A 26,269-nucleotide genomic window follows, 5' to 3' on the forward strand; every position below is an offset into this window, starting at 1 on the left:
CTAACCACAGACTCTCCTAACTCCTAACCACAGACTCTCCTAACTCCTAACCACAGACTCTCCTATTTCTGCTCAACAAATCTTCACTATCTGCTAGTTTATATAGTGTTTTTATAAAACCTTTAAGTCACTCGGTTTCATGATCTGTCTATATCTCTTTCCCTTTTCTCTTTCTCTTCTTCCCCTAAGAAATAAAGATTTTAGACACAGGTATGTGCATGGTTTTTCAAGCGCATGCTGTCCTGCTTCTCACTTTAATTTTCTCATAGGTTTTGTTTTAATCATAAAATGTTACGTAATGTAATATACATTTCATAGAGAATTGATAGTGACTGGTTTTTATTTGAGCATTTATTTGAGCATTTTTGTTTCACATGCATCACCCCCGTTTGTATAAAAGATTTTTATTTCCCCCCCACTTTTTTAATGCAATCACATATTCACTCACCCCACACATTCATTCTATCCCATTCATAAGTGTCAAAAGCATAACGGTATTGATTAATGTACTGTTAAACATCAGCTCATGCAGTGAATCTGATTGTATCGCTATAACAAGGGCTATTCACACTTAACAAGTATGTTTCCTGTTACCCTTGGAGCACCTGCTAGGTCATTGATTTTCAAATAAGCATGCCTCAAAAATGTATCTGTCTCCTACAGAATGAGTTAGCGCATGTCTTCAAGAACTGTGACAAAAAAGAAAAGCTGACATAAGCTCAGAATGAAACTAACATAATTGTATATAAGCTATGTGGGGCACCTCAGAGCATGTCAGCAATACAGTACATGGCCAAGTATGTACATTTTCCCCCTTAAGCCAATTACAATGTAATTTATATATGTCAGTTACAATTAAACCTATTAAGTATAAGAAAACCCTTAACTCTGTGAGCCATTTCCGCCATGGCAGGAAACACGTTTGAAATACCATCAGTTGTTGACTGTCATTAACATAAACCTATCAGTCTGGTAATTTCCACAGGTTCCCCCTCGCAGGGGAATGATAAGGATTGAAATGTTCTGGCACACTTTGTCATCGGTGCTTTGTCATGTGCAATCCTGCTCCAGTCAAGCCTCGTTAGATCACCCTTCCCTCCCTCAGTCAAAACCTCCATTGCCTTCTATTATGAAAAAAACCTACTCACAATCCTCACCAACATTCACAATCACTAAATATACAATTCTCAATCAGTTCATTATCATGGTTAATGTGACATTTGCTTTCAGTATTATGTGAAAGACATGCCCAATTTCAAAAGTCTCATATTATATTACACTCCAATCACAGTCATTAAATTATCCTTCGATGACAGCAACAACCCTGCTCACCGGTACTACTTGGCGGCCGATCCAGAGACGGGACAGCTGTATGTGTCGGACACCAACTCCAGAAGGATCTACAAGCCCAAGGTTCTGACTGGGAGCAAGGACCTGCAGTCCAATGCAGAGGTGGTTGCAGGCACTGGGGAACACTGTCTGCCCTTCGACGAGACTCATTGTGGGGATGGAGGGAAGGCGTCTGAGGCGCTGCTCACTGAGCCCAAAGGTATGATCCAATATTATATATATATATAATAATATCCATATATTACCCCACACTTAGGTCACAGTGCAAAAAAAGGGGTTGGATTCAGTGAGGCACTTTGATATGCACACATCCAGGCACATTTATGCACACACAGACATACACCAATGTTTGCCATGTCTCTCCTATGATGTTATTAGCCTCTCTTACTCTGAAAATGTAATTTAATGTTATTTGTTGCTCTGTAAATGTTCTTAGCCGGTAGACAAACATACTCCTGGAGCTTGCTCGATCGCCTCGTTGAGAGGGGTCAGGGAAGAATTTTTACAGCTCACTTATCTGGCCCCCGGGTGATTACTGTTTTTTTGCTTCCCTCTGGAATATGTAGGGGTGGGTCGTATGCCCACCTCCCTTGTTCTCTGTAAAGCGCATTGTGTTGCCTCTGGGTATGAAATGCGCTATATAAATAAAGCTTTGATTGATTGATTGATATGTGTTGGAGACAGTGTTATCCACAACCTATGCGTAGATGTCTGTCACCTGTTGTGGGGCAGGAACTCACACTATTCTTAGAGCTCTCAAGTTGAGAAGCCACATAATGTTGGTTTTAATGATGGGTGCCAGGTTTGAACTCCACCTCTAATGGCTTCACTTCAGCTCCTTTTGAAAGGCAGTCTGGAAGAGTGAATGTGTAACTAGAGAGTGGGAGGAGGGACAGACCAGATGGCTCTGTTAACCCCCCCCCCCAGACATTTGAACTATGCTCAAATGTGACACTTTTCATCTGTCTGAATTTCCCAGACTGTCAAATAGCCAACCCCCAAGAACTCATCACACTCTCCCAAGCTCTTCAATGTTTTAGTAGAAAGCAATCTTGCACAGGCCTAGCCACAGGCCTAGCCACAGGTCAAACCAAACCACTCACCTCCCATACACTCTTTTAAAGATTTCATTACAAGGGAAATCATACTCTGGAGATAAAGCCGGCAATAAAGAAGACTCAGACCCTTTACATTTGCTAAGCGCATAATTATATAATAAATACTACATCAGCACATCTCTTGTGATGAACCTTAATCTTTTAGATTTGAAGCAAAACCATAACACTATTTTATCCCCACTATTTTATGTAAGGCTTAGTTGTATTCCGATAGGTGCCGGTCTCTATTAAGGAGCACAATGACATGAGGAGATGTGGAGCATGGTGCAGCTTGCTAATGTATTTTCCCTGCGAGGGACAAACGGCTACTGCAACTCCACACCAGAGAGCTGGAACTTGGAGCCCTCAGTTGACACTCAATCAGTCGGACAATTTAGTCCGCTGGCGTCACCATGGTAACTGCCCGTCGCTCACCCCGTCTCTTCTAAGACTGGCCAAAGCTGTCATTTCCCTCCCCCACCTTCTCTCGTCCTCAACCGTCCATTTCACAGAGAGAGTGCAGATTGCTGATGATTGCAGGTGTCGGAGCCGGCAATGTTCAGAACGCACCACTCATTGACACCACACCCGCGAGGTCTATTTTTCCGAGTTGAGGCTGTGTGGAGACGCGTAGGCTGGCGGAACACACTTATACAGTAGGGACACTGCCTCTCCCACTTCTCCCTCAGAAATTATTTAATACCAGAAAAGCAGGAGGTGAATTATTGATGGCCGTGCTTTTTGCAGTGACCTGAATAATGGGAAGCCAAACTCAACACATGTATCCGTCGTGTTCTGTCCCATTGAGTCATGCAAGCAGAGATGAGTCACGTCTGCCTCGTCTATCTGTTAGCATTTCTGTTTTCTCTTTTTGTTATACATCCCCATCGCTTCAACAGGTATCGCTGTGGACAAGAACGGACTGATATACTTTGTGGACGGCACCACCATCCGGAAGGTGGACCAGAACGGCATTATCTCCACTGTCCTGGGCTCCAACGACCTCACTTCAGCACGCCCTTTGACCTGTGACGTCAGCATGGATATCAAACAGGTGATCGTTCATCTATATATATATCACCAGATCTCTGCTCCCTCTGCACTCATAAAGCTCATCAGCGCCACCTTGTGCTTCTCCCCCTCTGCTCGTCCGTGAGTCATCACACACCCTACAGGGCGTTGCACAACACATGTACTTCCCACGCAGCTCCAGTGAACAATGTACTTTTAGGTACACTGATTTCACAAAAGGTCACAAGAAGATATTATGTTGTTGTTTTTAGAGCCACGATGCCTACGGGTCCCGGAGGCGAATTCACCGACAAATATTGTAATGATAATAAGAATGAATTTATGGATCATTCATGCCTGCCAGTATTTTCAGGCTAAGCAAAGGGATTTCACTGCTCATCAATCTAATGGTTTTCCTGTGATTCTAAAGTGGAAATCTGCATTCTACCTTGCAATGAGGTTGCATAAATATAGCCCTCCGTCACAAGACACTAAGTCACACTGCCTTAATATAACTTTGGCTCTTTCCTCTCAAACATTTATATCCATCTGCATTCCTCTCCATCAACATACAGTCTAGTCTCTTGACACGGTTCAAATGAATAATGAAGAAAATACGCTTTTTTCATATCTAAACGGATGCTGGGACTCCATGGCATATAGTATAGTATATAGTATATATATAGTATAGTATACTGTATATATAGTATAGTACAGTATAGTATAGGTCCCCCTAAGGGGTGGGTACAAGTGGTGAATTGGGGTGGAGAGTCACATATGAACAGGGATTCAGGTCTCCTACTCCTATCCCATGTGGTCCGTTGTAGGCTACACGACAGAGAGCAGTGTTCATTTTTGTTATCAGTACCCCGGCTACGACCCAAACCGCCAGATAGACAGAAAGCCAACGGGATTAAGCGGGTCACTCTTTTCTTTTTTTGGGGGTTCCCAAACCACCAGATAGACAGAAAGCCAACGGGATTAAGCGGGTCCCTCTTTTCTTTTCTTTCTTTCTTTTTTTTTTGGTTAAGCCATTTCATAACCCGACACAAACATGTTTTTGGCCAGACCGTAAGATCCCTAGGCACAGTCTCTTTAATAGGCCGACTGGCAGCCTCAGTGATTGGCACAGAGAACGATGAATCGTGTATAGCCTTGAGGGCCCTGATGTCTTTTTACTTTATTAATCACAGTTTGGGATAAATTATGATTTAGGAAGGTTTATTTAAGGGGTTTAGACAATCATCTAATGCCATTGTGATATTTCATAGACAGCATAATTTGTAGTGGTGTAATTTAGCTTTTCTGTGTCAAGTACCATTTGTGATGAGCAGACAAAATGGTGTCACATTTCTGGGAGGCTGCAATGGCTCAATGTCACACTCCTGGGACGTTGTCAGCGCCATCACTTTCCTGAGCCAACTGACAATCATGACAATAAAATTGTCATAATTGATGCCCTAAGGCAATGACCCTATCCTCATATCACATAGGCCTACATTATCTGAGATGACATCTCATTTCACCACATGATACTACCACAGTATACTGGTGGAGACAGGCTGTGACACCTTGTCTCTCTAAGGTGTCAATAATGATATTTCAACATGCAGGTGATCTTAGAGTGGCCTACAGACCTGGCCGTCAGCCCCATGGACAATTCTCTGTATGTGCTTGAAAACAATGTTGTGCTGCGCATCACCGAGAATGGCCAGGTGAGCATCGCGGCAGGTCGGCCCGTCCACTGCCCGTTGGCCGGAATGGACCGCGGGGTGGCCGGAGGTCAAAGGGCTGCGCTGACGCCCCTTGAGTCGGCCGTGGCCATCGCCGTGTCCTACCACGGCGCGCTGTTCATTGCCGAAACAGACGAGAAGAAGTTCAGCCGCATCAGGAAGGTGTCGGTCGACGGTGAGATAACCCACCTGGCCGGCGGGCCTTCGGACTGCGACTGCAAGAACGACGCTAACTGCGACTGCTACCAGACGGGGGACGGCTACGCCAAAGACGCCAGGCTGAGCGGCCCGTCCTCGCTGGTGATGGGCCCCGACGGCACTCTCTACGTGGCAGACCTGGGCAACATCCGCATTCGGGCCATCACCCGGAACGGGCCGACGCTGACTTCCAGCGCCAACACGTATGAGGTGGCATCGCCTGATGCCCAGGAGCTGTACGTTTTCGACGTCAACGGGACCCACCAGCACACTGCCAGCCTGCTAACCGGTGACTTCAAGTATACCTTCAGCTACAGCACAGAGAACGATGTCACTGCCGTTACCGATAGCAACGGGAACACCCTGCGCGTCCGCCGCGACCCCAACCGCATGCCGGTGCGCATAGTCGCCCCTGACAACCAGGTGATCTGGATGACCATGGGAACCAGCGGAGGTCTGAAGACCCTGACAGCGCAGGGGCAGGAGCTGGTCCTGCTCACCTACCATGGGAACAACGGGCTGCTGGCTACAAAGACATCAGAAACCGGCTGGACCACTTTCTATGAGTGAGTACCGGTACAACTGGATAGAACTGTAGAAGAGACCCCACCACACACCGCAGTTACGCTTCTACCAATTTAATGTTAACGACATCTGGATCCCCTGTGGATCTTAATCAGGTCATGCCCCATCCTGATACAGATCCATGCAGATTGAAACATTGTCGCATGGTGGAAACAGAAGTCTAGTGTGTGGGCTCTGTTGTTCAGTCAGTTAGTGTGTGTGGGCACTATTTTTCAACCAGTTTCAATCATCTACCTGTTTGACTCACACTCCTGTCTTTAAATTATTCATGTCATTTTATTATTTCCTAAAATTTGTGTGGTTTTATAAAGGGACAGTTTGATTTAAGACAAAATCTTTTCATCTTTTTGGAGACCTAAATTCATGAGCATGGCAATGCAATCTGTCACTGACTTTTCATTTCATTTCACAGCTATGACAGCGAGGGGAGGTTAATGAACGTGACATTCCCCACTGGAACAGTGAACAACCTGTACACAGATATAGACAGTGCTTTGACCGTGGACATCGAGAGCTCCCTGACTGACGAGGAAATGAGCATCACCACCAATACCTCATCCATCCGTGCCTTCTACACACTGGCGCAAGGTAGGCCCCCCAACGCTCCCTCTCCGTCTACTGCTGATGCATGCACAAACCGTTCAGGCAGCCATTTTGAAGGTGGCTATTTGTCATTGTTTCTCAGGTCACCAGAGCAATGTTGAGTAAGCTTAAGTCATGTATCATTATGGGGGATAGGGTTTGACAGTATAAATGATAATACTGTGTGGGAGGTGTGCCAGCAGCCTTGTATCTTAATGCTGTCTACTGTCTGTAGAATCAAGGTTGTCAATTCATTATAACACATTTTCATGCATAAACATTCCCACATTTTATGGGGAGACATTTTGTCTCATCAACAGCAATGTTTTATCGTAAAATCTTCAAATATGACATGAATTTACAGTGTGACCAGCCTCTTTTTCATGTTCTCAGATCAATGTAGAAGCAGTTACCAAGTGGGGTATGACAACTCTCTGAGGGTTACCTACGCCAATGGAATGGATACCCACTACCAGACAGAGCCACACATTCTGGCAGGCGCTGCCAGCCCCACCGTGGCGCTGAGAAACATGACCTTGCCAGGGGAGAGCGGGCAGAACTTGGTTGAGTGGCGCTTCCGCAAGGAGCAAGCCCGGGGCAAAGTCATTGTTTATGGACGGAAGCTACGAGTGAGTTTAACTTTAATGAAATATGCAAAAACATTATTTTTCACATTAATTTGTTTTAAACATTAACTTCTAAAATGACCTCAGCCTTATCTCAACTGCGTGCCATGTGCATACTTGTATTCATTATGAAATTGTATGATATGAGCTCACATGAGCTCACAATCAAATGAAATAATATAGAATACGGGTGAAAGCTTCTCCTGCAATCACAGAAGTGTGTTGGATATTGATGACTAATTCCCTTAATTTTGCTCTTCGGAAATTGACTGTGGAATTTACAGTTTACATTATGAACTTGACTTGGATAGTTACATTACCTCAAAGCAATTTTCGTTCCACAAAATGTAAGGGTGTTTGATTTAAAGGCACCTGAGCAATTGCCAGAGTGTCTCTCAATTTAATGAAGCCCTTGGAGGAGCTGTTAATCTGCCAACGAGCAGCAATCACATTAAATGCAGTTTTAAGAGGTCACCAGAGAAAACAAGAAGAGCATTCCCCTGTAACCTGAAACCATTCTGACATTTGTTTTTATTCTGTCTGGCTGCAACCCAAAACACACAATAACAGGTGAATGGCCGGAACATTCTGTCAGTTGATTACGACCGCACTTTGAGGACGGAAAAGATTTATGACGACCACAGGAAATTCCTTTTGAAAATTCTATATGACGGAGCGGGCCACCCTGTGCTCTGGGTGCCAAGCAGCAAGCTGCTGCCCGTGAACGTGAGCCGGAGCAGCAGCGGGCAGATCAGCGCCCTCCAGAGGGGCCCCACCACAGAGCGGGTGGACTACGACAGTCAAGGACGCTTGGTGGCTCGTGTGTTTGCTGACGGGAAGACGTGGAGTTATACCTACCTTGAAAAGGTGAGGGTTGAGCTGACTTGATGATTGACAAAGTGATTTCAGGATCGGTCTGTGAAACAAACACACGCAAACAACAAAACACTTCTGGCGGTAAAATATGTCTAGACTTTAGAGTGAAAAACATGGTACTAAAGTTCACCCAATATAACTTGAACAACTGCACTATTACCCTGCATTTAGGTGGGGGCATACATAATTCAAAACAGGCCATTCAGACTCTCTCTCCCCCTCCCTTCTCTCTCTCAATCTCTCTCTCTGTCTCTCTCTCTCACACACACACACACACACACACACACGAACACACACACACACACACACACTTTCTCTCACGCTATCTCCTTCTCTCACCCTCTTTCACACACACACACACACACACACACACACACACACACACACACACACACACACACACACACATCTCTGTCTTTCTTCCTCAAACACCTCACAAACTTCCTTTAGAACAGAACGTCTCTCTAGTAGTAGTGAGATCACTCACTGGGATGTTCAGTTGCAAGATGTCTCCTTTTACAAATCCATGAAGAGATTGCCTCTGTCCCCTTGGAACTTGTACCGTGAACTCATTGCGGGTCCAGGATGTGCCTTGTGGACAATGTATTATGGGGCACACTGAAAGCTTATTGGAACTTCATGAAACTGAGTGTGGCAATGCACAATTGGGCAGGACATGTTCACAGGAAGTGTGGCAATCCTCTGGAAGCACTCCTAGGAACTAAATTGCATGTTATGAATACATTAGGGAAATAATATCTGAGAGAATAACAATATACTGTAAACACTGCTGTTGCATCTGATATATATCTGATATATAGCTATTGGGTCTGTTAATTATGCCTTAAGTACTCCCTTTGATAGAAATGAGGGTTGAAACAGACCCATAGGTTATTCAGGAATTTTTCGAGTCAATTATTTGCAGTCATTATATTTGGACGACTTGCTGCGTCTGTTGTCTATTTGGACCCTGGCAGAGTTTGTGTCTAATTTGCAGAGGTGGGACAAAGTCATTGATTCGCAAGTCCCAAGTAAGTCTCAAGTCGTTGTCCTCAAGTCACAAGTCAAGACAGGCAAGTCCCGAGTCAAGTCACAAGTCAACACTGGGAAGTCAAGTCAAGTCCTAAACTTTCAAGTCCTTTCGAGTCCATTTAAAGAGATGATCCAGGTTATAATTATAGCCGCTAAGCACATGTAGTCATGTCTACTGTTTACGATAATGAGCCAGCCTCGGTTTCTAAAAGCTGGATCCTTCTCGACAATTCGCCTGCCGCTTCTAAATAGCATACTTTTTATTTGGGTTTGGGTAGGGCTTCCCCCTCAAAGTCGACGAGTCGAATCGTCAGTCCGAGACCCTTAAGTCGAGTTGAGATTCTTGAAGTCGAGCAGTTTTTGTTTTTTTTGCTCCACTGTCAAGATGCGCTGATGGGCTAAAGACCACTCACCTGCCTTGTGATTTATATAGGACAGGACATTCATTTTAGATCTAGGCTATTACTGTAGCTGTCTGTTGTGCAGTAAAAGGAGACTTAATACTGATATAGCGGAGGGAGGCAGGAATCCTCCCCTCCGCTGTGCGCCTAGCCTACATGTGCGCCAGCAATCAAGCACATTTCCCAAACAGAATATCACAACACAAAACTGCTTTCCTTCATCAATCTTTTTGTATTAACTGAGATCCGCTGGAAAAAATATTTTTCCCATAGACAGATTTAGCTCTAACCTCAAACGACAGCCCAAACAGTTCATTGTTGACTGCTGCTCAATGCATGAGCCTATTCACGCAGAGGAGACTATCGTCAAATAGCCCAACCTTAATGTAGGCTATGGGGAACTGCATAAAAACATGGGAGCATCAGAAGTAGTTGGACAATGTGGGCTAGATGATTCATGTTTAGCAAGAAAAACAGGCGTCTTTATTGTCCTGCCTGCGAGTTTGAGTTAGTTTGACAGCTGTCCCGACTCCCGCGCTCTCCCCTTAGCCTAACGTTAGACATATGGAGAAAAAAATTGGTGTTAAAGTCCAAGTCGAGTAATAGTCTTTTGACATGTTGTCAAGTCAAGTCTAAAGTCATCAAATGAATGACTCGAGTCCAAGTCATGTGACTCGAGTCCACACCTCTGCTAATTTGTGTCCATATACAGTATCAGATCTATACATTACCTCTAATTGAATCACCAAAGAGAGCATCCCATTAACCCCATTCACATCTACCGTAAACCTCACAAAATGGACAAACTTATTCTTAATTCAACTATAGTAAACACTATAACATTTCTCTATGTATTATGTTTTCCTCCAGTCTATGGTGCTGTTGCTTCACAGTCAACGTCAGTACATCTTTGACTTTGACTCTCTGGACCGACTGTCTGCTGTGACCATGCCGAGCGTGGCCCGCTACACCATGCAGACCGTCCGCTCCGTGGGATACTACCGCAACCTCTACCACCCACCAGAGAGCAACGCCTCAGTGGTCACCGACTACAGCGAGGACGGCCTCCTCCTCCGGGTGGCGCACTTGGGCACCGGCCGCCGGATCCTGTACAAGTACCGTCGGCAAAACAAACTGGCCGAGGTTCTGTTCGACAGCACGCGGGTCAGCTTTACCTACGACGAGATGGCGGGCGTCCTGAAGACAATAAACCTGCAGAGCGAAGGCTTCATATGCTCCATACGCTACCGGCAAGTGGGACCCCTGGTGGACCGCCAGATCTTCCGCTTCAGCGAAGACGGCATGGTCAACGCCCGCTTCGACTACACCTACGACAGCAGTCTGCGTGTCACCAGTGTTCAGGGCGTGATCAACGAGACGCCGCTGCCCATCGACCTCTACCAGTTTGATGACATCTCGGGGAAAGTCGAGCAGTTCGGCAAGTTTGGGGTCATCTACTACGACATCAACCAGATCATCTCCACGGCGGTCATGACCTACACCAAGCACTTCGATGCCCACGGCCGGATCAAGGAGATCCAGTATGAGATCTTCCGCTCCCTCATGTACTGGATCACGTTCCAGTATGATGACGTGGGCCGAGTCACGAAGCGAGAGATCAAGATCGGCCCGTTTGCCAACACCACCAAGTACGACTACGAGTACGACGTGGACGGCCAGCTCCAGACGGTCTACCTCAACGACAAGGTGATGTGGCGCTACACCTACGACCTGAACGGGAACCTCCACCTGCTTAACCCTGGGAACAGTGCCCGCCTTCTGCCGCTCCGCTACGACCTGCGGGACCGCATCACACGCCTCGGGGACATCCAGTACCGCATGGACGATGATGGCTTTCTCCGCCAGAGGGGAGCGGAGATCTTCCACTACAACTCAAAGGGCCTCCTGGTGCGGGTCTACAGCAAAGGCAACAGTTGGAATATCCAGTATCGCTACGACGGATTGGGACGGAGGGTTTCCACCAAAACCAGCCTCGGGCAGCACCTGCAGTACTTTTACGCTGACCTGAGCTACCCCGGCAGGATCACGCACGTCTACAACCACTCCAGCTCGGAGATCACCTCTCTCTACTATGACCTGCAGGGCCACCTGTTTGCTATGGAGATCAGCAGTGGGGAGGAGTTCTACATCGCCTGTGACAACACAGGGACCCCTCTGGCTGTGTTCACCAGTAACGGCCTCCTGATCAAACAGGTCCAGTACACTGCCTACGGAGAGGTCTATTTTGACTCCAACCCAGATTTCCAGCTGTTGCTGGGGTTCCACGGAGGCCTCTACGACCCCTTGACCAAACTATTGCATTTCGGGGAGCGGGATTATGACATCATGCCCGGAAGGTGGACTGTGCCGGACATCACCACTTGGAAGAGGGTGGGCAAAGAGCCTGGTCCTTTTAATCTCTACATGTTCCGAAATAACAACCCCATCAGCAAAGTACATGAAGTCAGAGAGTATGTGTCAGGTAAGACATCATTAGCTGTGTTATACATTCTGTTACCATTACAATGTGGGTTCCCAGTTTAAATGCTCACAATTCATTTTAGTCCTGAACATGTATATAATTCTGTATCCACGTTAATTAAGGTATTAATTTGTGCAATTGAAAAAGTATATCTTTATCGAACAGAACATGGTTAACTAATGTTTCCTCATCTTTCTATATCTCAGATGTGAATAACTGGCTGGTGACTTTTGGGTTCCATCTGCACAATACCATTCCTGGGTTTCCAGTACCAAAGTTCGATTTGACCCTGCCTTCCTACGAACTGAGGAAAAGTCAGTTTTGGGATGACCTACCGGTTAGTTATAATCTGAAAACTAATTAGCTGACAATCTATCCCACTTTGTCAATCTGATCAATGTGTTAGGCTAACATGAGGAGAATTTCAATGAATATGTTTTTGTGATAGTTTTAAGCCAATTTTCAAACAAGAAGCACATATCCAGTGGAAAAATAACTGAGGCATACTAAATTATATTTTTCCACAGAAATTGTTTTCCTTAAAATCCCTTTGCAAACAGTCCCTTATCAATTTTAATTTATTTGACAATTTTTGTATAAGAACACAATTTGTCTGTGAATGTCATGCTGTCATGCTTTGTCTGTGAATGTTATATAGCATGTAAGTATAATAGCATGTAATTAATGCAAGGTTCTCTTCCAATGTCCATATTTGTCAGAAGCTATTTACAGTACCTTATATCAATACTGTTTGAATACGCCATTATCTTTCAGGGAGGGGAAGTCTGCCTCTACTCCTAAATTGACTTGAGAGTAAGTCTGCTTGTGTTAACGTCTCACTGCACTCTCTTTACAGTCAGTCTCTGGGGTCCAGCAGGAAGTGACCAGACAGGCACATGCCCTCCTGTCTTTCGAGCGTCTGCCAGAGGTCCATCTGAGACGTGCTAGCAGAGGGGAGAAACCTTGGCTGTGGTTCTCGGCCGCGCCGTCCCTCATCGGCAGGGCGGTCATGTTCGCTATATACAAGGGGAGCGCCCACACCCACACCCTCAACGTGGCTAGCGAGGACTGCATCAAGGTGGCGACCATCCTCAACAATGCCTTCTACCTGGAGGAGCTGCATTTCACCGTGGAGGGCCGTGACACGCACTACTTTGTGAAACCGGGCCTCCCCGACAGCGACCTGGCGGCCCTGCGCCTCACCAGCGGCCGCAAGACACTGGAGAACGGTGTGAATGTCAGCGTGTCGCAGTCCACCACCGTCGTGGACGGACGTACTCGCCGCTTCGCCGACGTGGAGATTCGGCGAGGGGCGCTAGCTCTGCACGTGCGCTACGGCTCCACGGTGGATGAGGAGAAGGCCCGTGTGGCAGAGCTGGCCCGTCAGAGGGCGCTATCGATGGCATGGGCGAAAGAACAGCAGCGAGTTCGTGACGGGGAGGAAGGGGTTCGGCCATGGACAGAGGGGGAGAAGAGACAACTCCTGAGCAGCGGGAAAGTTCTGGGCTATGATGGATACTATGTTCTCTCCATCGAGCAATACCCAGAGTTAGCGGATAGTGCTAACAACATTCATTTCCTTCGTCAAAGTGAAATTGGGAAGAGGTAACAAACTGTTATGCTCTTGCTGCCAAAGAGACTCCGACACTGGCCTGTTTCCGCAAGGAGATGGGCACTGGTGAGAATGAAAGCAACAACGTTGAAGGGTACATGTGACTATGTCCGAGGAGGTGTGTGTTTTTGTAAATCATACTGTATATGGAGTGGAAAGCAATGCTGTGCATTGTTTAGCAGGGACTACAGAGTAAATGAGTAACTACACCAAGCCTTAACATGGCACTGACATGGCAGTTCATCTGTAGCACAATCTGATTGGACTATGGACTCTCAAAACAGGAGCCAGGGAAAATAGTGATGTTTTGCGAAACAGTGAAATAATTTAGGTGTTTATTCATTTTACAAAAAGTATATTTTAAGTTGTCTGCTTAAAATAAAATATTTAAAGAGGAAATGAAATGTTTACAATATGCATTTATATGCACTTCTCTGTGTGACCGAGTTGAATTGGTTAAACTCCTCAGTATAAATACCGCCCACCCGCGACATTGAAGTGCTAGTTTTTCGGTGGAGTAGCTGGGTAAAGCAGTATTTACCTGGTCATGTTTGTTCGTAAGTCTGAGGGCTCAATATTAAACCCAGAGTGGGCAAATGAGGGTGGCAGTGATACTGACGGTGACACTTGTGACAATGGTGCCGTTGACTCCGGATCCAGGTGAGGTCAGCTCGACCAGCTGGGGTCGCTGTGGTGTGTGGAGTGAGTTTAGGGGGGTGAGTGTAACTGTTAAATTGATTCAACTCACTCCTCAGTAATAAATACTGCCCACCCATGCCATCGAATCGCTAGCTGTTTGGTGGCGTAGCTAGCATAGCTAGCTGTTTATGAGAGGTGGTCATGTGTTTCTAAGTCAGAGGACCCAAGATCAAATCCCATCGTGGGCAAGTGAGGGTGGAAGCGATACTGACGAGTGACGCAGTGACACCTGTGACATCTGGAAATACAGTAGATGCATTAGGCCTGTGACGAGTTACATCCCCAATGCCCATTACCACATGTTTGTCTTAAATCAATGAGTGTTTGATTTTGAGGAAAATCTCACTAAACGAACATTGTGTTAAGAAGCACTGCATTCAATAAACCTGACTCATTTTCCTATGAGTTGCTTTAGAAAGACATTGCAACGTTTGCAAAGTCACAGTTTTAATGCCTAAAATATCTCTTTGGTGAATGATAATATTGAGTCTTGATTTGTGTAATCAAGGAAACGTGAAGTTATTTAGTAATCTTGAGACCGAAAAAAACTGACACAAATATGTGTCTTGCATAGCACAGGGACACAATGTTTTGTAAATTATGCAAGTGTTCTTGTTTTTTTATGGAATTAAATAACTGTCCATGTTAGTCTGATAAACAATAATTTATGTTGTGTTTATACATTCAAATAAAATCTACAATATCTTAATCTTTAATTAGATTTTTTTGTGATCACTTGCTATTGCATTGTTACTCTTTACAGTGGAAAGTTAAATGTTGCATTTTTGCCTTTGAAATGTGTTGAGAAGTTCCTTGGCAAAGTGTAGATGAAGGTATGAGATATATTCTTCAAAAAGCCAATATATACTAAATCGATACAATGAACATTACTGTAAGATATATTGTAAGATATAACGTTCTGAAATATTGTTTGCTCTAAATTTAATGTTTATCATGCATTACACTTTGTGACTTGGCTTCCGGCTCAGTAAATGATTCATCAACACAAATATTTCATGAACCCATATCACACAAACATGTTTATGTCCAAATATAGAATCCATATGTATTGTTAGTGGCTCTTACTATGACTTACGTGTTTTGTATGATTAATACACTTCTGGATTAAAATGCTATTGTTTTGTTTTTTTGAGGATCCAATATGTTCTTGTGATTTGTTTTTCATAAATGTAGTGTGTTTAGTGTCATAAAATTACAAACAGACCTACTGTATGAGAGGTCAGTATGCAAGAGAATATCAGTTACTTCACTAATGTGTTTCAAAAGTATTTTCTGTGTGATCTTAATATCCCCCAAAAGTGTGCCTTAAAATGATTAAGAAGACGTGGAACAATTTGTCACAGCGCAAGGAGACAGAATCCTGGACCTCTTTGAAGTTAACTGTTTGAATTTTGAGTTAAATTGTGTCAATTTTGACTTTAATCAATTTGCAAGTGTAACAAACCTGAATTTCAGACAGGACTGGTGCCTCCTCAATCAGCTTTAAACGCCTAGGGTTTTGGAGTATAAGCTTCTCTCTGAAAAATGTGTCATTGAACTTTTAATTACATTTTGGGTTTGTAATAATTGCTTCCTCCCCCAATGTTATTAGCAATTGATCAAAGCCTCACAATTTATATCAGATGACAGAATACAAACTGTTGTAACAGTAATTTGTGGCTTAATACGTTCTAATCCAACATTGTCACATTTTTTGTGTTTTCTGTCTAATACAGTTACATGGAGCTTTACCTAGTCTAACAATTATTGATACTGTACATGACCTGTACAGAAAGTAAGATATGTACAGTACAGTACACAAACCAGAAGAACCTAATCCAAATCAAATTGGAGCATCTCCTAAAAATAGAGAAAAGTATTGTCCGCCAAACAGTCCACTGATGCTCTCTAGTGGTGCTAGACATGAATGTGTGAGATTCTGGAACTCAACACGGGACATGGTAACAAACATGGGACAAATGATTCCCATGGTGCATCATTGTATAGTACAGTACAGTATGTACTGTATTTCCCCTGTGGGTCATTAGGTTCAATGTTGTTTAGATGCTGTAGTTCCCATAACAATACGACTTAAAAAATCTGCTGGGTTAGCAGAAGTATAAAACATACTGTAAGTAATCCAAATGCACAGTGCCAGATGGCCATATTAGATATTATGCCTAGACAGACTATCTGCTAGACAGACACACCATCAAACAACTACGGCAAGCATATACAGACATTTTAGAAGCATTCACAAGGCATCAAACAGAATAGCTGGACTGTCCCAGATCCAATATTATCAAAATGATCAACAGCAGACACCTTCGTAGCAACACCAGAGCATACAGTATCACAACACTGCGACTAGGCCTACAGTGGCGCTGTATTGGGGAGAAAAGTTAGGATGATTCTAAGGACCTGTGACTGACAGGGGCCCTAATATATGGTACACTTTTTTCAATATCATCATCATTAATAGAAGTTATTTTACAGTGCACTGATAAAATGTTTCATCCAGAGAGCCAATTGCCCCCCTTATCCCCCTCTCTATTTACATGAAATGGTTCGGTCCTGCTGCCAACGGGACTTGCTAGCAGTGAATTGTGAGTGAGGAGTGTTAGTGTGGAGCTATCAGCTTCCTAAAGAAAATCTGGCTTCCAAAAATGTTTTTGTATGGCAGGTTTGATGGTTTGCGACTGGCTGAGATTTACATAAGCTAGTAACTTTATGCTGGTTAGCTATAGTTAGCTATGGGTAACATTGCCCTAACTTTAGCTTAAGCCTATATGGCCAAGCTGTCTGGCTAGCTAACTGGCAACGATTCATACAGAGGCTGTTGACTCATCAGGGAGAATATTAAAGTCGCACAGAAATGAAAAAAGCATTCTGTCCCATGTTGGTTCACATAATTGGTCATAGTGCTCACCTATTCAACGATGTATGCCAAAAAAAATACTGTCACGGGGCTCAGGAATGGACTCTTCCACAACACGCTGCCTGGTTGCCATGGAAACAAAGTTTATTAGGCTTGACCCATGGAAGTAGTAATAGACCACAGTGAACACAATTGATAGGCATACAGCTTACCCACGTGCTAGCTCTGCCCCCCCACCAGCACTGAGCTAGACCATACCCAGCAGAATACCCCTCCCGGGGACGGTTCTAGCTAGAAAATGGTCTAGAATTAACCAAGAACAATCACAAACAAGTCTACTAATAGTTCACAAACGAGTGCAGTTACATAAGAAAAAAGTGAACAAAGGGCTATTTTGTGAACAAATAACTCCCGCCGAACTGCATGCTGGGATACCGGTGCGTTTAGCTATCTCCGCCCTCTAGCCAGTCTCTTAGCTAGCGAACCACGTTCGCTACACTATCCCCTTCTCTAAAAGCTCCATCCCGTTGGACTAGTCCATCTCCCAGGTGAGAGAGTCCATCCACTGCGGAGGCCGTCTCCTCCGTCTGGACCCCTCACCCCCTCGTCCTGGACCAGCTCAAGTTTTGACTCTGGTTGCTATGGATCTCGAGCGGGACTCCGAACCGCATGAACATCCCGTCGATGAGGCAGTCCGCTACTGTCGTCGTCGTCTGATCGGGGATTGCGTAGGCCTCCGGCCACTTCGTGAAATAGTCTATGACCGTAAGGATATAATGGTTCCCGTCCTCTGTCTCCGGGAGCGGCCCCACTACGTCGACTCCCACTCTCTCCATGGGTGCCCCCATCCTGTACTGCTGCAGCAGGGCATGGGTCTGTCCAGCCGGCCCCTTCGCGTTGCAGGTGGGGCAGCTGCGGCAGAACCGCTCGACGTCTCGCCGGCATCGCCCCCAGTAGAGCCGTTGTAGCATTTTGTTGATGCCGAAAGGGTCCGACCCCCGGGGGCCTGTGCACCGCTTGCAACACCTTCCGCTGCAGGACCTCTGGGACCACCAGCTGCCAGGTGTCGCCTTCCCGCCGTGGCTCCTTCCACCTCCGATACCAGCAACCCTCGTGAAGCTTGAGGGAGCCCCACTGTCCCAGGAGAGCCTTGGTGGTGTTGGAGTGGGGACCAGCTTCCTCTCGGCCTGGGGGTTCGTCTTGTGTCAGCCAGCGGACCACAGGGCCGAGATGAACGTCCTTGTGCAGGGACTCCCTGATCTCTGCGGCTGTCAACACCTCATCCAACAGGGCGTGTTGCCCTTCTGGTTGCCGCGAGGTGACCCGGCAGACCCACTGTTCCTCTCAAGCCTCCCGCCGGCTGCAGTGGTTGCAAGCCTGTCCAGCACAGGGGCGTCGAGACAGGGCATCAGTGTTGGTGTGTCGACTGCCCCGTCTGTGCTCGATGGTGAAGGTGAATCCCTGCAGGGCCTTGATCCAACAAGATGGCCTATGTGCCCCTCCGGGTCCTTGAAGCTCAGCAGCCATCGAAGTGAGGCGTGATCGGTTCTCAGAAGGAAGTCTTTCCCATACAGGTATGGTTTGAAGTGCTTCACAGCCCGTACCACAGCCAGCAGCTCCTTCCGGGTCACACAGTAGTTCTGCTCTCCTCGGTTGAGTGCTCCGCTGTAGTAGGCCACCACCCTCTCCCCTGACTCACTGGGTTGGGACAGGACCGCCCTCACTGGCGTCCATGTCCCGGATGAATGGCTGCCGCATGTCTGGGAGGGTGAGTACTGGCGCCTCCGTCAGGGCCTGTCACAGTGCCTAGAAGGAGCTCTCACAGGCCTCACTCCACTGGAACTGTTGACCCCTCTCTGTGAGTTGGTGGAGCGGGCGAGCCTTTTTGGAGAAGGCGGGTAGTATCCTGCCAGCCCCAGGAAGCCTCTCCCCTCTGTCTTTGTGGTGGGAGTGGGCCACTCCTGCACCGCCTTAATCTTGGCAGGATCCGTCGCGACTCCCCCGGGCCCCAGCACATGCCCCAGGAACTGCACCTCCCTCCGTAGCAGGTGACACTTCTCCGGGCTGAGCCAGAGGTTGGCTTCCTCGATGCGCTCCAGCACCAGTCGAAGGTTGGACAGGGACTCTGGAAAGGTGGCTGCGTGCATCAGGAGGTCGTCCAGGTACACCATGCACTTGGTAAGGGGGGCAGGCCGCAGGACCCGCTCCATCAGGCGCTAGAATGTGGCTGGACTGTTGCAAAGCCCAAATGGCATTACTGTGAACTGCCAGAGTCCTCGGACGATGGTAAAGGCTGTCTTGGCCCGAGCGTCCTGGTCCAGCTCCACCTGCCAGTAGCCGCTTCTCAAGTCCAGGGAGCTGAACCACTGGGACCCCGACACACAGTCCAGGGTCTTGTCGATGCGTGGGATTGGGTACGAGTCCTTCCGGGTGAGATCGTTGAGGCGCCAGTAGTCCATGCAGAACCGGAGGGACGCATCCTTCTTGGCCACCAGTACCGCTGGCGATGCCCAGGGGCTGTCCAATGGTTCAATGACCCCTGCAGCCACCATCTCCTGGATCTTTGCCTCGGACTCCCTAAACTTCATTAGGGGAAGCCTACGCGCCCTCTGGTGGACTGGGGCTGCACCACCCATGTCTATGTGTGGCCGGTGTGGCCACACTCCAGGTCACTGGACGCGAACAGGTGTTGGTACTCCACCAGGAGACTCCGCAGGTCTGACCTCTCCTCCTGGTTCAGACCTCCCGCACTCCGCTGAAACAGCTCCTCCAAGGCCACAGCTGTTTCAGGTGAGACCGCTGTCCAGGGGTTCAGGACCAGGCTCTGGAGGCAGGCCTCATGGCCCCTACCTCCAAGTGTCCGGTGGTCAATGGGGGCCCCAGCACTCGGCCACCGACCTCCAGCTGGGGTCCAGCTACTCGGATCACGGCTCCCAGGGCCTCCAGGGCATCCAGGCCCAGGAAACAGTCCTTCCCGATGTCCGCCAGCCAGAACTCCTGCTGTACGGTGACGTCACCCACTACCAGGGCTAGGCTGCCCCTCCCCTTCATGTCCGCACTCTGTCCCGTCACAGTCTCTATCTTCACCCCCATGGGGGCCCACTCTGTCTCTCCTCCCAGGACTGCAGGTCTCACCAGACTGATGGTAGCTCCAGTATCCACCAAACCAATACAGTTCCACCCATTCAGCGTACAGGGGACGTGGAGGCTGGCTCAAAAAACATGTTTAACTCTCAATTTCAAATATTTGGAACAAATGTTCACTGGCACTCAAGGATGAACTGCTTGGATCATGGGGGTCAAAGGTCAAGGGTCACTGTGACCTCCCAAAAGGCGTTTTTGGCCTAGTGAACACGATATCTCAGGAATGGCTTGACAGAATGTGTTCATATTTGGCCAAAATGTCCAATTGGACTGAATGAAGAACTGATTCGATTTTGGTGGTCAAAGGTCAAAGTTCAAGGTCACTGTAACCTCACAAAATGTGTTTTTGGCCTGGTGAACACAATATCTCAAGAAAGGCTTAACAGAATTTGTTCATATTTGGGTAAAATGTCCAGTTGGACTCAAGGATTAACTGATTACATTGTGGGGGTCAAAGGTCAAGGGTCACTGACCTCACAAAAGGGTTTTTTGGCCTGCTGAACACAATCTCAAGAAAGTCTTGACCAGAATTTGTACATATTTGGTCAAAATGTCCAGTTGACGTAATTAGATTAATTCGATTAGATTTTGGTATTCAATAGCAAAGGTCAACTGAATGTTAACTGCAACTTGCATTGTTGGGCAGGGGCATTTAGCCGCTACACGGTTTTTCTAGTTTCATATGCAAATGAGCTCAGCTAAGAGCAAGTCCACAAGCTAGAGAACAAGGGCTGTTAACAGAGCTATGCTACCTCAAATATAGCTGGCTAGCCTGGACCATCCACACTCGATGCCACTGTGACACATTTCATTGTCCTCTCTCCTTGACTCATCATGATAGCGTTAGTGCCCATGTTATTATCTCTACGGTTGCATGCTGTTACCGCTAGCTACATTCGCTAGACAGCTAGATTCTGTTGGCCGAGGGGAATCCAATGATGTCCACTTAACAATTGATTATTTTTAATGACCATTCCGGTTGAGGCAAAAGGGGAGTTTGTTTGTGTTAGCTACATGTAGCTAGCGTTAATAGGCTAGGGGAGAGCCGGGTCAAAAGTCACATTTTTTGGTTTGATCTCATTTATTAATAGAAATTAATAGAGATAGAGATTCCACATTTTATGACACAACTTGCACATGTCCTTCACTATTATCAACTGTAATGTTCGTGCTAGGTTATAAGAGTTTAACATAAATAGGGCGAGAACGGACCGAGCGCAATTCGACTTTTGTCCCTGCCAAGCGGGACAAAAGTCTCATAGGACAGGGGAGAAAGTCACACTGCTGCAAAGTGTGTCCTATCTCTGTTTTTTGGGCATGTAATTCTCTTTACTTTCAACGAATGTATTATTAGACATAATAGCATGTTTGTATCAAAGTAATCAATGTTATAGGTTCAAAATCCATAGACATAACGCAGGGTTAACCCATGGATGTATTAATTGAACTAGATAGGGTCACTCCATTCACTGAATTCTCGTAAAGTGACACGGGAGATTTCTATGGCTTGCAGGGACTGACCTTTTGTGTGTGGCTGTAAGCCAATGTACCTAAGTTGTGTTTGTCCGGTTATCACTCCCTCCCTCCCTCCGGTCAATGTTGACCTGCACTTCCTGACCTGCATTAGTTTTGTCAATGTTTTGATCTTGTAGCAGTTTAGGAGCTGCAGCTGGCTGGGGGGTGGGTGCTTGTGCCCCAGTCCTGGGATTGGCCAGTTGGGGACCAGTTGATTCGTGACTTCTCCTTTGGGGGTCGGAGAGACTGATAGTAATTTTCAGGATATGTTTTAATCCGATCTCATTACCACCACATTGGAAGGACATTAATAAAAATGACATTATCATATTCAGTACATTGGCTGGAACATATAGGTTCCAAACACTTGCATCTTACTCACACTCACACGTAGGATTCACAATTGTTAATACTGCTCTGAGCTGTAGAAGATTTTTTACTGATCTAGTCAAAAAGGATTTGCCAAGATTCGTTCAAAGAGGTTAAGTCTGGTTTATTGAGAAAACATACGAGCGCAATCTCTGTTTTTTGGGCATGTAATTCTCTTTACTTTCAACGAATGTATTATTAGACATAATAGCATGTTTGTATCAAAGTAATCAATGTTATAGGTTCAAAATCCATAGACATAACGCAGGGTTAACCCATGGATGTATTAATTGAACTAGATAGGGTCACTCCATTCACTGAATTCTCGAAAAAGTAAAGCCCAATTGAACCGCGCCATCTTTGAAAAAACTTGTCCTTGATACCTTTGACATGCGCAGTCAAAGGTATCAATGACTCGTTCTTGTAGTCCACGAACAGATTGCGTTTACTGGCCTGTGAGCCCCCCGAGCTCGGCGGGTTAGCCGCGAACTTCATGCTGCAACGAGAGATCCCGTCTCTGGGTGAACAGCTGTTCAACTCGCCTGGGACCAGGTCCCTTGAAGCTATTTCGCCTGGCTGCCCATCGCGCTGTTGTGAACCGAATGAATACCACGGTTTGGTTTGATGGGAACGTTGCCATCAAAAATAAAATTGATCCACTGGGCTCTGCTGTCGTTTGAGCTTGGGAGACGATCTGTGCTGCTTAGTACATCCAAGAACAGAGCATTTTCCGTGCGAAGACCTTATACAGTAGCTAGCTACCAGGTCCCCGACTGTGACGTAAAGTGACACGGGAGATTTCTATGGCTTGCAGGGACTGACCTTTTGTGTGTGGCTGTAAGCCAATGTACCTAAGTTGTGTTTGTCCGGTTATAACTCCCTCCCTCCCTCCGGTCAATGTTGACCTGCACTTCCTGACCTGCATTAGTTTTGTCAATGTTTTCATCTTGTAGCAGTTTAGGAGCTGCAGCTGGCTGGGGGGTGGGTGCTTGTGCCCCAGTCCTGGGATTGGCCAGTTGGGGACCAGTTGATTCGTGACTTCTCCTTTGGGGGTCGGAGAGACTGATAGTAATTTTCAGGATATGTTTTAATCCGATCTCATTACCACCACATTGGAAGGACATTAATAAAAATGACATTATCATATTCAGTACATTGGCTGGAACATATAGGTTCCAAACACTTGCATCTTACTCACACTCACACGTAGGATTCACAATTGTTAATACTGCTCTGAGCTGTAGAAGATTTTTTACTGATCTAGTCAAAAAGGATTTGCCAAGATTCGTTCAAAGAGGTTAAGTCTGGTTTATTGAGAAAACATACGAGCGCAATCTCTGTTTTTTGGGCATGTAATTCTCTTTACTTTCAACGAATGTATTATTAGACATAATAGCATGTTTGTATCAAAGTAATCAATGTTATAGGTTCAAAATCCATAGACATAACGCAGGGTTAACCCATGGATGTATTAATTGAACTAGATAGGGTCACTCCATTCACTGAATTCTCGAAAAAGTAAAGCCCAATTGAACCGCGCCATCTTTGAAAAAACTTGTCCTTGATACCTTTGACATGCGCAGTCAAAGGTATCAATGACTCGTTCTTGTAGTCCACGAACAGATTGCGTTTACTGGCCTGTGAGCCCCCCGAGCTCGGCGGGTTAGCCGCGAACTTCATGCTGCAACGAGAGATCCCGTCTCTGGGTGAACAGCTGTTCAACTCGCCTGGGACCAGGTCCCTTGAAGCTATTTCGCCTGGCTGCCCATCGCGCTGTTGTGAACCGAATGAATACCACGGTTTGGTTTGATGGGAACGTTGCCATCAAAAATAAAATTGATCCACTGGGCTCTGCTGTCGTTTGAGCTTGGGAGACGATCTGTGCTGCTTAGTACATCCAAGAACAGAGCATTTTCCGTGCGAAGACCTTATACAGTAGCTAGCTACCAGGTCCCCGACTGTGACGTAAAGTGACACGGGAGATTTCTATGGCTTGCAGGGACTGACCTTTTGTGTGTGGCTGTAAGCCAATGTACCTAAGTTGTGTTTGTCCGGTTATAACTCCCTCCCTCCCTCCGGTCAATGTTGACCTGCACTTCCTGACCTGCATTAGTTTTGTCAATGTTTTCATCTTGTAGCAGTTTAGGAGCTGCAGCTGGCTGGGGGGTGGGTGCTTGTGCCCCAGTCCTGGGATTGGCCAGTTGGGGACCAGTTGATTCGTGACTTCTCCTTTGGGGGTCGGAGAGACTGATAGTCATTTTCAGGATATGTTTTAATCCGATCTCATTACCACCACATTGGAAGGACATTAATAAAAATGACATTATCATATTCAGTACATTGGCTGGAACATATAGATTCCAAACACTTGCATCTTACTCACACTCACACGTAGGATTCACAATTGTTAATACTGCTCTGAGCTGTAGAAGATTTTTTACTGATCTAGTCAAAAAGGATTTGCCAAGATTCTCTCAAAGAGGTTAAGTCTGGTTTATTGAGAAAACATACGAGCGCAAGGACTTCAGGACTACGCACGTGAGTGGTTCATCCAACAGAAGTGCCGCAGTCTGGTCTTGCGTGGCCTTATATTCAAAGCAACACAGGTATGACGCCTCCAGGAATATGATTGGCTAACCCATTGTACACGTCATATTAAATGGCAGGCATCATCAACAGTGGTCGAGAATACAGACACGTGACATAAGAAAAGGCGGTAATTCTTGCAGGGACAATGGGACAAAGGATGGTTATTCTGGAGCAGACAACGTCTAGGTGTGTTGACCTAACCAGGCACATAAAAATATAGAAATATAAAATATAAAATTCAAACACAAAGTGTAAACATTCAGCTATGCTATACATGTGGAAAGGAAATAATCTATTTTTCTCCACTAGATGGAGCAGAGTAAAAAGGCCTGAGAATTTTATTATGAAACATTTAACAAAAATTTGATTATTTTCTCTCCACATGCAAATCATGCACCAAAACTCCTTGGTTCAGAAATTTGACAGGAAACAAGGTAAAAAAGATGACATGATTACTAGTCTAAAAAGGGGACAACCGTTCACCAAAAATCCTTGATTCAAAGTTTGACAGAAACAATGTAAAAAGATGACATGGTTACCAGTGTAAAACAGTCGAGGTTCTGAAGAGGGGAAAAAAAACCTCTTGGTCAATTTAGAGGAAAAACCCAAAGAAAAAACCTTTCAAACTCATTTATCAGCTCATGTTTCAACCATTATAACTCTTCTAAAACAAATATGATATTTCTTCAAGATAATTTCAAAGTCCATTCACTTCTGTTGTGGACAATCGAATGTCATTGGGGAAAATAAGGCGACTCCTCTTCTGGATCGCAGCTTCCATGTTTGCGTGTCTGAATGTTCAATGTTGGTTCCAGAGAGAGTGTGTGTGTGTATGTGGTGTCTTGTGAGGTCATGGCTGTTGAGCCTCTCCGCGTTGTCATAACAACGACCATGAGAAGGAGGTGACCGGCAAGGTCACTCTCCGATTGCTCATCAGAGGAGAGGATAGTGTGGCGGCCCACTGCTTTGCCCTTGAGATCTCTGGTTCAGCTGCATGGACAGTCCTCTGCTGCTTGGACCCGCCGACAATGGCTCGCATGGACCCACAAAATCCTCTCAGCTACTTTGACAGCTATTCCACACAGGCCTGAATGCCATGGTCCTGATTGCTCCATCTTCTGCGGGTAGGTTCACCCCGCCCCCTCTACTTCTCAGGTTGCTCGTCTGCTCCTCTGGTCTGGGACGCCCCGGCAACGGCTCTCATGGACCCACGAAGTTCTCTCAGCTACTCTGGCAGCCGTCTGCGTGGTGAGTTGAATCTGGTACGGCTCCAGGTCACGGATCAGGACCCAATCCCCAGGCTTGGTGTGATGCAGGAACCCCTCTTTCGTCAGGAATGGTTATCAGCAGTCTGTTGAAGATATTCTCAGAAACATCGAGGCCTAACAGAATTCTTCTTCAGTCTTCACTGGTTTTCATACACGGCTGTGGAAAGGAAAGAAAAGGAAGAAATCATTAGCAGAAGACATTTATAAACTGCTCAAAGAATC

General features: G+C 46.1%; 1 protein-coding gene across 3 annotated transcripts in view; it reads left to right on the plus strand.

The window, feature by feature from the left end:
- The window catches only part of LOC311317703 (teneurin-3), a gene marked incomplete at its 5' end in the record, with an annotated part of 56,119 nt that extends 40,761 nt beyond the window's left edge, over window positions 1-15,358 (plus strand). For 2 of the 3 annotated variants that reach the window (XM_084448787.1, XM_084448789.1), the window contains 10 exons: window positions 190-210; window positions 1,317-1,549; window positions 3,347-3,501; window positions 5,072-5,955; window positions 6,387-6,562; window positions 6,950-7,185; window positions 7,753-8,049; window positions 10,362-11,973; window positions 12,180-12,310; window positions 12,830-15,358. In XM_084448787.1, coding sequence (XP_084304913.1) covers window positions 190-210; window positions 1,317-1,549; window positions 3,347-3,501; window positions 5,072-5,955; window positions 6,387-6,562; window positions 6,950-7,185; window positions 7,753-8,049; window positions 10,362-11,973; window positions 12,180-12,310; window positions 12,830-13,582 — 4,498 coding nt within the window. In that variant the 3' untranslated portion in view covers window positions 13,583-15,358. The remainder of the gene's footprint in view (window positions 1-189; window positions 211-1,316; window positions 1,550-3,346; window positions 3,502-5,071; window positions 5,956-6,386; window positions 6,563-6,949; window positions 7,186-7,752; window positions 8,050-10,361; window positions 11,974-12,179; window positions 12,311-12,829) is intronic. The other variant, XM_084448788.1, reaches the window with a different exon arrangement.
- Window positions 15,359-26,269: the final 10,911 nt, after the last annotated feature.

Source organism: Borostomias antarcticus, assembly GCF_949987555.1.
Source record: "Borostomias antarcticus genome assembly, chromosome: 14".
Classification (NCBI taxonomy): Eukaryota; Metazoa; Chordata; class Actinopteri; order Stomiiformes; family Stomiidae; genus Borostomias; species Borostomias antarcticus.